A 12,378-nucleotide genomic window follows, 5' to 3' on the forward strand; every position below is an offset into this window, starting at 1 on the left:
GAAGTAACCAATAGCTCACAAGGGTAATTTTCTTGAATCCATAACGTACCACTTTCCTTTGATATCTAAACATTTATTGATTCCTAGACCCAGTGACTAACTCCTATCCCCAGATCTTCTGTCAATCTAATGATTAAGTAATTTCATTTTGGTTTGATAGACAAATACCACACAACTCCAATTTATTTTTAATTCCTACAGCCCTTAGTGACTGGCAGTTCCAAATAAACAGTATTAATAAATCATCAGTCTGTAACTAAAGAGCCGGTTCTTTGAGGAACCTTTGCCAGTTGCAGACTGTGGGAAGTCTCAGGGGAATATTTGTCATTCTCACAGTTACAATGGGACATAAGAGCAGCCATATGAGACAGCTTGGCTAAGGACCGAGGAAAATGAAACATAAACTACAGCAAAAATGACTTTATGAATTGATAACTGGTGCTTTGTTATTTGCAATAAACATATAAAAAGAGAAAAAAATTACTTAATGTCCTGGTTCCCTAATAGGCGTTTGATGGAGTGTAACAAAAGATGATTTGTAAATGTTATCTGAAAGAGAGATAAGCAGGAACTAAAAAGGGCAGGAAATTGAATGTGTTCTTCCCTCCCACCTCACCACCAGGTTTCAGATGAGTCTGGAAAGGTCATTCACATAATTATTACAGTAACTGGTTCAAGGCCTTTTGAGCACAGCTGATCTGATTGTGTGTTAATGGCTGCAAAAGCAAGATAAGGAACAGGTAAAGTAAAGGAAAAAAATCTGCCTGTAAGATTGTCATAGTAGATAAACTGATGTTGCTTTATAGCATATGGCTTTTTTATTACAGAACAACCCCAAGTTTGCTCTTGTGTAAGGGGTCATTTAAGCATCAGTGACCAAATTTTACTTCTTTGTTGGTGGTGGCCATGTGACATATCTAGTGATCTTTCTGGGGTCTGCAAAAGGTCATATGGTGAAATGAAACCTGTCGGAAAACTGTAGCTAATATAAAGTGGTCTGAATTTTCAGGGCCAAGACATGTGAAAGGCATCTGGAGACTTCTGTCTGACCAAACCAAGGCAATAATATACATCCTGTTACAAATAATTGACCACATTTCTCATATCTGAATTCAATTCAGTAAACATATTCAACACTTGCTGCATGTAAGAATACTCTAGGGATCCAAAAATTTAGCACAGTAGACAGATATACACAGCTGGCCCAATGGGGCAGGCTAAATAGTGAAATATAGGTGCTCCTATGGTTCCAAAGAAAAGATATTGAATCTCGAGTAAAACAGGTGGGAATTAATAGAGAAGTGGCATTTGACCTAAACCTAAACCCTGAAGATTGAACAGGGATTGTGAGGGCAGGGTATTTTAGACTGAAGTATCCGAGTTGCAGGACCACATAGGCAGGAAAGCATGTGGGCAAAAGATGCAGGAAAGCATGTGGGCATAAGATGCAGGAAAGCATGGGGGCATAAGATACAGGAAGGGGTGTCCGTGGTTGATTAAAAGATGAGTTTGAAAATGTAAAGTGGAACTTGTGCTGGTTATTAAATTACCATCTCTCAGCTTCACTCTTCTTACTCTGCTTTGTGGTACAAGGGCTAGGATTCTGGAAACCACATTTCTGCACTGCCAGGAGAGGGGCACTAGAGAGAGGCTGCAAGGATAGAGGAGGGAGAAGGGACGTACTCCTTGTTGCTCACTGTCTGCTTGAGATTCCTGTGAATGGCACCTCAGCAGGGCATTCTTCCCAAAGCAGCAAAGGAACCAATTTGAGTTTTTCCAACACTTGTAGTTCGAGCTGCATCACACCGCCACCTCGGAAAACTTAGCACCAGCCAGCTGGCTGGTGCTCACTCCTCAGAGGTCTGAGTCCCAGAGGAGTGCCTCCAAACTTCTAATTTTTAATGATTCCAACTCTTCCTTTTTTTCCGTCTGCCCAAGAGATGGTAGCTACTTCTTGCACTTACTAACTCTCCGTATTTTAAAGTTCTTGTTTTGCTCTGTGTGACCTTGCTAACTTACATAGACTATTCTTAAATACCGAGTACCACCAGTTGAAAATATCACCAACTTTCTGGTTTTTCTTTTTTACTGCATTTCTTTTTTTAAAAAAAGTCTTATTTTATATTGGAGTTTAGTTGATTTACAATGTTGTGTTAGTTTCAGGTGTACAGCAAAGTGATTCAGTTATACATATACATATATCTATTCTATATCAGATTCTTTTCCCATATAGGTTATTACAGAATATTGAGTAGAGTTCCCTGCGCTATACAGTAGGTCCTTGTTGATTATCTATTTTATCTATAGTAGTGTGTATATGTTAATCCCAAACTCCTAATTTATCTCTCCCCCCAACTTTCCCCTTTAGTAACTATAAGTTTATTTTCTAAGTCTGTGGGTCTGTTTCTGTTTTGTAAAAAAAGTTCATTTGTATCACTTTTTTAGATTCCACATATAAGTGATATCATAGGGTATTTGTCTTTCTCTGTCTGACTTACTTCACTTAGTATGATAATCTCTAGGCATACCACATTCAGAGAGAACCACTGAAATGAAATATTTATTAGGGTCCTAAGAGATTCCTTACTTGCATTGTCTTTTGACCTCTTACCTCTCATTTCCTTTCAAGAATTTTGTGTCCTGTGTTTAAAAGCCAACCTGGGAAATATCAAAGACACCATTTCTTCCCAAACTAAAGTCACTGAGCTGAATGCTGAGTAAAAAAAGGCAACACTCTTCCTATTTCCTGCACATACCACCAACCACTTTAAAACGTTGCATAATAATGTAGTTGCAAAAAGGTAGCTAATTAAGTCTGCCTGACTCTAGCCTTCTACTCTTAATATTCAGCCCCAGTGGGTGGATGAGTGGCCAGAAAAAGAGAATGTTTAAAATGTTCATCTCCAACCTGACCCAGACCATTTCTCTCCTTTCAGAAAACATTACATCTAAATTGTTAGAGGACAAATGGATCTTACTATATTATTACAGCAGTGTGGGGAGAAAAGCTTCTACTGCCTCTGCGGATGACCCATTTTCCCTCTAACAACTTTTTTCGAGAACTCCTACATTATACCCAATCTAATTCTGCTAGTTTAATCCCATAATGTTGGAATTTCACCCTCTTCCCACTTTGTTGAAACTGGAGAACAGCTTGTGGGTGATCTCTTGATAATAACATTTTATATGTCTAAAACAGCCTTTTCTTCCAAAGTAATTAATCCACCTCCCCTTTTTTACACTTTGCTGTATTTCCCAAGTCTTTACACACCTTTGTTTCCTGATGGATCCTCGTTAAGCATTTCCCATTTTTCCCGGGAAATTATACTGGGTTGGCCAAAGAGTTCATTCAGTTTTTTCTGTAAGATGGCACTAGTAGCACTTAGTTGTCTTTAACTTCATTTGAAACAATTTCGTTAGATTGTACTGACAGCTGTTATATCAGCATGCATTTAAAAAAAAAAACTTATCAAAATTGGTGAATTTTTTTGTAGCCATTTTGATATTGAAGATCGAAGAAAAAAACAACATTTTAGGCATATTATGCTTCATTATTTTGAGAAAGGTAAAAACGCAACTGAAATGCAAAAAAAAAATTTGTGCCGTGTTTGGAGAAGGTGCTGTGACTGATTGAACGTGTCAAAAGTGGTTTGCAAAGTTTTGTGCTGGAGATTTCTCGCTGGAGGATGCTCCACGGTCGGGTAGACAAGTTGAAGTTGATAGTGATCAAATCGAGACATTAATTGAGAACAATCAACATTATACCAATCAAACATTGAAAATCATTTGCACCAGCCTGGTTACTTTAATTGTTTTGATGCTTGTGTTCCACATAAGTCAAGCAAAAAAAACTTTCTTGACGGTATTTCCACATGCGATTTTCTACTTAAATGTAATGAAAACGCTCCGTTTTTAAAACAAATTGTGACGGGCGATGAAAAGTGGATACTGTACAATAATGCAGAATGGAAGAGATTGTGCATTGCAAGCGAAATGCACCACCACCAACCACACCAAAAGCTGGTCTTCATCCGAAGAAGGTGATGTTGTGTATATGGTGGAATTGGAAGTCCTCTGTTATGACCTCCGTCTGGAAAACCAAATGATTAATTTAATTCCAACAAGTACTGCTCCCAGTTAGACCAGCTGAAAGCAGCCCTTGATGAAAAGTCCGGAATTAGCCAACAGAAAACCCATAATCTTCCATCAGGATAACGCGAGACCGCATGTTTATTTGATGAACAGGCAAAAACTGTTACAGGTTGGCTAGGAAGTTCTGATTCATCCACCGTATTCACCAGACATTGCACCTTCGGATTTCCATTTATTTCGGTCTTTAAAAAATTCTCTTCCAGGGAAATTTCAAATTGCAGTCCTGGAAGACTGTAAAAGGCACCTGGAAGAGTTCTTTGCTCACAAAGGTAAAAAGTTTTGGGAAGGTGGTATTATGAAATTGCCTGAAAAATGGCAGAAGGTAGTGGAACAAAAGGGTGAATATTTTGTTCAACAAAGTTCTTGGTAAAAATGAAAAATGTGTCTTTTATTTTTACTTAAAAACCGAAGACATTTTTTGGCCAACCCTATACCTTTGCAGAATTGACCAATACTAAACATAGCGTGACAGTCACTTTATGCATTCTTTCTGTACTCAGTGTTGTGTAATTCTGTTTCCAGAGAGATTTCTCAGGGTGTAACCAGCACATTCCTATTGTATTCTGCTGCAGTAGCCTACAGAGAAACCATTTGATTTTTTTCTAAATTCAGATTTAAGTAGAGATTTCTTTAGAAGAAAACTTTCAGCTTACAACTTTCCTGTTGACTTTTTATTTAACTTCAAATTTGGCAGGTTGCTGAACCTGTGTGATATTAAGACATAGTAAAATTTGATAACCTAAAATCACTTGCCTTCTGCTATTTTCCTTTAAGAATACAGAAAAAATATCCATTCATATATTTTTAAATTATCTGTGCAACTATGACTGCATTAATTTACATCCTCTAAGTTACAAGAACTGAATGCCTTTAGGGACAGCTTATATATAGAGGTAAATGTACTTTTCAAAAGGAGTAAAACAAACAAACAAACGTATTCTGTGAGTAATGGAAGTATATTTTGACATGTGAAAATAAAGGCTATTATTTTTTATTTATTATCTGTTAATAAAGAGTTGATTGGATTAAGTAGACACAGTATTCTCTGAGTTCATTTATTCCTTCAACAATTATCTCCTGAGTGCTCTGTGCCAAGCACTGTGGTAGGCACTAGGAAATACAAGTGAAGAATGCAGTCATGACTCCTGCCCTCATGGAGCTTAAAACTTAATGATGGTGACTTGCTGGTTATTCTGTTTGCCTCCCTTGCCTGTCACCCTCCTCTTCCCCCAGACTCTCTGCTTTCTTTTCCGTACTGCCAACTGCAAACTCTGGGCTTGCAAGCTGGCTTCTGGTTGCCTTTAGCCATGAGAGCCACCAGAGACGATCAGAAGGCACGGGGAAAAAGTCAGGATATGAATTTCAATTTATGCCTTTACTAAACTCTTTTGAGCCATCGGAGTCTTTCCAGCTGGATTCCTGACTGATACGGTGAATACATATATATATATATTTTTTTTTTCTATGTAGAGAAACACATATGTAAATATTTTAGAGCTGTATTAAGGGTTATGAAGAAACAAATACAAGTATTGAGATACAGTGTAATGGGTGTGAATTAAGCAAAGTATTACAGATGAACTCTTAGAGGGTGATATTTAAGTTGAGGCCAGAGAATAAGTGGGAGTCAGCATAGAAAGAACGGGAAAGATCGTCCTGATGGAGGAAACAGCAAGTGCAAGGCCCATAAGATAGAAAAGAGCTTGATGTGCTCTGTGCCAGAATTTGGTTATAATATTCTATGAGGAACATTTGGTTAAACCATTCCATGTGGACAGACTGAGGGGACAAATCAGCTTGAGTGGCAAGGTGTGGATTGATATCTAGTGACAGATACTGAAGATTTTGGACAGACAAATGTCTGCCAGAGAATCATGTACTTGTTAAAGTGGGAAGCAGCTCAGGTGAGCTGTGGGAATGAAGCAGATGCTCAGGTATTAATCTGAAATTGCTGTGATCATATCGGGATGCAATGATGGTCTACTCCACATGATAATGTGCTGTAAAGAAATTAACACATGTAAAGATGTTATTTCTTTGATCTTATTTACTTTCATCAGATTGGTAAGTTAGTCTTTAGGTAGAGATAAATTTCTTCGTAACATGATTTTTTTTTTCATAATTGTGACACTTCACATAAAGAATATCAAATGGGCAGCAGAGACCTTCTTGACAGGCTGTGTGTTTTGTTCACCTTCCTATTTATTTATTTATTTTCATGAGGGGAGAGGGAGTAGCAAAGAAGGAGTGGAGAAGCTGAAGAAAATAAAGTATTAAAAGAACTTAATTTGACAGTTGGATCCTACCTAGAATGAAAGGGACTTTAAGGATCAATTTACTAAGCATATTTCAAGACTTCCAAAAGCAAACACATCAAACTTATTAAATAAGCCTGCCTGGGGAAATTTCCCATATTGCTTTTTCTCTGTGAATCTAGTTCTCTAATTTGTTTTACAGTATGCCCTCCTTTTGTTTGCGGCTTTAGTGCAAATTCTGGCATTTAAGAATTATTTAACTGTAGGATATACTAAAACCTTTGACATCAAGCCAAATAATTATTTTTGTATTTATCAGAATTGATCAGTTCACTTGGGACATTTTCAGGCATACTTGGTACCACAACATGGGCAGATGGTGAAAAACATTACTTTTAAGATATTATTGAATCTTGTGCATTTAACTAATATATATGAGTTTGGAAATCTTCCTCAGATATCTGCCAAATAACTCCTGGATGAATTTTAAATTATTGAAATATGTTTCTACTAACAGGCATCTTTTGCTGGACCACTCAACACTTTTAATAGACCATCCAACAATTTATTTTGTTTTTAGTTTATTATGATCTTGCTCCTACTCAGATTTAAACAGAATTGCACATATATTATTTCAATCAGTCCTAATATTAGAAAACATGGTGATTACTATTGTCATGCCCTAAACCTCCTCTTACTAGCTGAATTTTTCATATTTACTAATATTTTTCTCACCCATAGACTACACCTACTTCAAACACATTTATAGAGCATGTTTTATCTCCAAGTACTTTATAGTTATGCTGTGGGAGTTAGCTCACCATGACTGGGGTTGAATGATTAGTAACTCTGATAGAGATGTATTTATGCAAATTATAATTATAGAGTCTAGAAAGGACTCTGAGGTCTTATCACCCTAAAGAACAAAACAAAACTACAACACTCTATTTAAAATAAATCATAATACTCTAATCAAATATAATCAAAATCTCACTCCTGTTCCTATGCCCAATATTTATACTGTAAACCTCATTGACAAGTTATTATATATTGTGAGATTTAAAACCTCAGAAATAGAATCATTAATCATAACAGGCATTAGAGTGTGATGTAAATCATCTTTCTGATTTGGGGAATGATTGCATGTTATACATATTGACAGCTGGTGCTATCATGTTATTATTTCAGGAGAGACTGAAGTAATCAATTGCATCAGTGTAACTATTTATGATTTTTATACTCTTGTCTTATTATATCTTATCAGAATCTATATCCTTTACATAAGGAGGGGATAGCACCTTATCCCCTTTTTATTTCATTTCATTTTATTTCATCATTGCTGAAGGAAATTTAAGAATGATACTGAAATTTTAAGACAAGTAAGCAAAGAGATGTAAAGCTCTTCTTTTATTTAAAGACTTTTCCTTTATGTTAAAATGGCAAAACTATACACATTATTGTTCATAGAAATAACCAGAAAGATGATAATTGGTTACTTCGTCAATTCCCATTTGCCCTTCTTTTAAAAAATGAATACCCACCAAGGAGCTTCAAGGTTTCATTCAAAGAAAATAAAACCTAGCAAAATAAGTGATCCAAAAATAAGATATGTCACATCTCAATAAACAATTGTGTCTAATTATAGAAGGATATGTACTTACTTGCCAAGTGCAAAGCATTCCATCTTAACAGTTGTTCCCTTAGCAGCTGTAACTGTGAAAGGGAAATGGACCTCAATTTTTGGCTCATATTCTCCCATCACACCTGGGAAATAAAGAATAGTCTTTCAACATAAAATGAATGTCGCAATTTCTCTCCAGTCCTGTAGATGTTACATTGGAAAACACTGTGTTGTCCATATCTGTTTGAAGACTGCTAAGCTTTTGATGTACTGAAATAAGAAGTACTCATAGACTGAATCATTATGATGAAATCTTAATCTTCCCTTAAGGATTGGATTGCATGTATATTCAATACCATTTAAAATCATAATTATTGAAAGTGCTAATCAACACTGGTAGTTTAGCTGCTGATTATATTTCAGAGGAAATAAATAACTATGAACAAATCCTATGGTAAATAATGGTGTTGATTTTTTTTTAAATAAGTAAAGGTCTCGGAACTTTCTTTGTCATTTTCAGATAAATGAATGTTTATTTGTTAAGTCAACATATATTTATTGAATATCTATAATATGCATGCATTTTGCTAGGCATTATGGGAGTTACAAAAGTAAATCAGCCATGGACTGTGCTCTCAAGCACTCAACAAGTGTATTCTTAAAGAAGCAGCATATACTCAAGGATGGGAGAAGAGCTATATATCAAAATCACTGTAATGTAAGGTAGGAAGTGATGAGTGCCCTGCCCTTAATGAGGTATCCCTAAAGTATTATGTGCATTTGAGGGAATTATAAGAATAGTTAGAATTTGTATAAGTGAGAGAAAGGAGAAAGTAAATGGAACTGCAGGAACAAAGACAAAGAGATAGGAAACCACCAGAAATAGGAATATCAGTTTTTCTGGCTTCTTGGTATGTGAAGGGAAATCATACTAGGCAAATTTGGAAATATAAATGAAGTCCAAAAAATAGAGGGTCTTGATTATCAGAGCAAGACATTCAAATTTTAATCTGTAAGTAATTTGGAACATTTGGAACTTCGAATAGGAGACTGGCATTTTGTTGAGATGTATATACTGGAATTGGAGCAGAGACCAGTAAATCAATTATATTATTTCAATAATGCAAGTTAGAAATAATGAAAACCTAGACTTGAATTATACAGCAAAAAAAGAGAAGAGGCATTAGAATGAGAAAAAACAAGAAAGACTTGAACTTTGCATATAATAGGGATACTGGAGACAAGGTTGTGGGCCTCCTCAATAACAACAGTAAGATTTCCAGCTTGGGAGAGGGGTGGGGTACTGTAAGTGAAAGAAAAGCATGCAGCTATGGTGGGAAACTTGATGATTTCTATTTTGGGAGTATTGTCTTTGATACCTATAAGATATTTAGAATGCAGTGAGAGGATGAAGCTGGAGATGAGTTCTGAACAGGTGATATATACTTAATATCATCACTCACAGGTGGCAGTTAAAGCCATGAGATTGCAGAGGGCTTTCACCTATCAAAAAAACAATACACTATAACTGAGTCATTTTGCTGTATGGCAGAAATTAACACAACATTGTAAATCAACTATACTTCAATTTAAAAAAAATCATACACTAGTGATGCCTGGTGAATTCCAGTGCTTGTGTCCTCAGGCAGCCCTGGAGTTAATTTCCCCCAGAAATAATTTTTAGCAGATCCCTATGTGTAAAGTACCACAGAGGACACAACTGTGATTGAGCACAGATGCCTCTCTCAGGAGCTTGTGTGTGTGTTTTTGGGGGTGTCTCTGTATAGGGGCATATGTGCACATAGAGATCTGTATATGTGTATAGCTCTATGTGTAATTCCTTGGTGTGTGTGTGGGATCAGGGGGGAGAGAGGAGGAAGAAACCCAGACAGAGGAAGAAGTAAATGGCATAAGATATGAAGGCAAGATGCACTGGGCACGCAGAGGGAGAAATGGTTACCTTTGGCAAAGAAAACCCTTATGTGTTCATTTATCATTATTATTATTATTTTAAATTTTGATTTGAGGTGGTCCTTGAAGGAATAAAGAATGTAGACAACTTTGGATGGAAAATGGTTAAGTTTACTGAGGACAAGAATATTATCTTGGCTTTGTTGTTTTTTTTTTTTTTTTTTACCTAGTTTTTTGCAAAGCAATCATAAAGAAAATATTACTGATGTTTTCATCAGAGATTGGGCTTGTGGACACTGGCCCTGCTCATGACTAGCCTACAGCACCTCTGACAGGTCAGTGACCTCTGTGTCTCATTTTCTAATCTGAAAACTGAGGGAATAGAAGAAAACTATTATTAATGTAATGTCCTGCTCTGTCAGGCTAACTCCCTTGATTCCTTCCAAGTCTAATGTTCGCCGAGCACCAAGTTCCTGATACACAGCAAGTGAATTGAGTGGTTAGTACTACAGTATAACTCAAAACAGATGTTTAAGCACTTCTCTATCTCTTTCTCAATATTGTTTTTCTCTTCTACTTCTTTTTTCCTATATCCTTCTGCCCTGCCCATATATTTTCCAACTTCCTTTCTTTTTTTTTTTTATATTTTTTTCCTGTATATCTCCTGAATGACAGTATTTGGCCTGCTAGTGTTGCCTGGCTGAGTGTATCCAATGATGAGGAGTTTATCTTTAATGCTCTCTTACTTGGAAGCCCCCATATAAGGACTTCTAGGCATCCTGTTCAGTGGTTACTTTGACTGCCCACCTGAAGCAGTCCCTGAAGTCAGCTTCTGATCTCCTCATCCACTCTTAACATTGATTCTGTAGTATTCTTGTTCCTGTCTGCCTGTTAACCTGATGATTTAATAATACATGATTTATTGTGATGTTTATTAAGCTTAAGCTTATTAAACTTAATACCTTACTTGCATAGGTCCCTGTGAGTGCTGGCAGTTGTTGAGTTCTGTAGAATGTTGTAGAAAGGCAGTGAAAGTCAGGCTGAATTTAGAAAATATTTCTATATAATTATTTCTAGTAAATTGTTTAAAGACATCTCAGAAGAAAAGAACCTGAATCTCCAAATTCCAGTAATTTGTTTTGATTATCTTTTTCCTAACCTAACTACAAATTCCCTTTAGAATCCACTTTTATATTAATACTTTTGTATTCTTTATATTAAAGAAGGTCCAATAATTGTACAACATTTCAAGCCCTTCAAAACCTAGATCTGCCTCAAAACAATACCAAGATATTACTGATATTATGGGGTAATAGGAGCCAGATGCATGCTTTCTCTCAAATTCCCTTCCAGATAACATTTGTGAATTGCAAAGAAGACATTCTTTTATAGCTTTAATTCTTAAGGATGATTCAAAGGAAAGGCACTCCTGGTAGGGTTTGGGAAGTAATTTTTGCCCATGTAGCGGCTTCTGGTGTTACTTAAATGATTCCTGTATGTCCGAAGACACTGTTAAGCCTCACTCCAGGGTCAAAGAGGTTTGCTAATATCTGAACTGGATATTAAAAATAAAATTAAAAGGTTAAAGTACAAGGCTTCAAATTATATTACCTAATTTGAACTACACTGTAAGAAATAACTAGTTCTTTTAAATTTTACTCTGATAATGGTGATATAAGGACAGATTAGAAAGCTCCTTAGGTACGTCTTGTTCTTTAAACACATGATTACATTCAGGGATTAAATTTTGCTTAGTCTTTCATGGGATAATTATGTTACAGCTAAAGTTCAGTTTAGCTTAGAGAGGGCAGACAGCAAGCAGAAGAACTACAATCCTGCAGCCTGTGGAACGAAAACCGCATTCATAGAAAGATATACAAAATGAAAAGGCAGAGGACTGTGTATCAGATGAAGGAACAAGATAAAACCCCAGAAAAACAACTAAATGAAGTGGAGATAGGCAACCATCCAGAAAAAGAATTCAAAATAATGACAGTGAATATGATCCAGGACCTCAGAAAAAGAATGGAGGCAAAGATTGAGAAGATGCAATAAATGCTTAACAAAGACCTAGAAGAATTAAAGAACAAACACCTAGAAGAATTAAAGAAGAAACAAACAGAGAAGAACAATACAATAACTGAAATGAAAAATACACTAGAAGGAATCTGTAGCAGAATAACTGAGGCAGAAAAACAGAAAAGTGACCTGGAAGATAGAATGGTGGAATTCACTGCTATGGAACAAAATAAAGAAAAAATAAGGAAAAGAAATGAAGACAGCCTAAGAGACCTCTGGGACAACATTAAATGCACCAACGTTTGCATTATAGGGGTCCCAGAAGGAGAAGAGACAGAGAAACGACCTGAGAAAATATTTGAAGAGATTATAGAGGAAAACTTCCCTAACATGCAAGGGGAAATAGCCACCCAATTCCAG

The 12,378-nt window shown here is 36.1% G+C and overlaps 1 protein-coding gene across 3 annotated transcripts in view; it reads right to left on the reverse strand.

Annotated features, from left to right (window-relative positions):
* Window positions 1–12,378, reverse strand: part of CNTN5 (contactin 5) — a 1,391,352-nt gene that overhangs the window by 355,060 nt on the left and 1,023,914 nt on the right. For all 3 annotated transcript variants that reach the window (XM_061204029.1, XM_061204028.1, XM_061204030.1), the window contains exon 8: window positions 8,069–8,171. In XM_061204029.1, the coding sequence (XP_061060012.1) occupies window positions 8,069–8,171 (103 nt within the window). The remainder of the gene's footprint in view (window positions 1–8,068; window positions 8,172–12,378) is intronic.

The sequence above is a fragment of the Eubalaena glacialis genome, chromosome 10 (genome assembly GCF_028564815.1).
Source record: "Eubalaena glacialis isolate mEubGla1 chromosome 10, mEubGla1.1.hap2.+ XY, whole genome shotgun sequence".
In the NCBI taxonomy this organism is placed as follows: Eukaryota; Metazoa; Chordata; class Mammalia; order Artiodactyla; family Balaenidae; genus Eubalaena; species Eubalaena glacialis.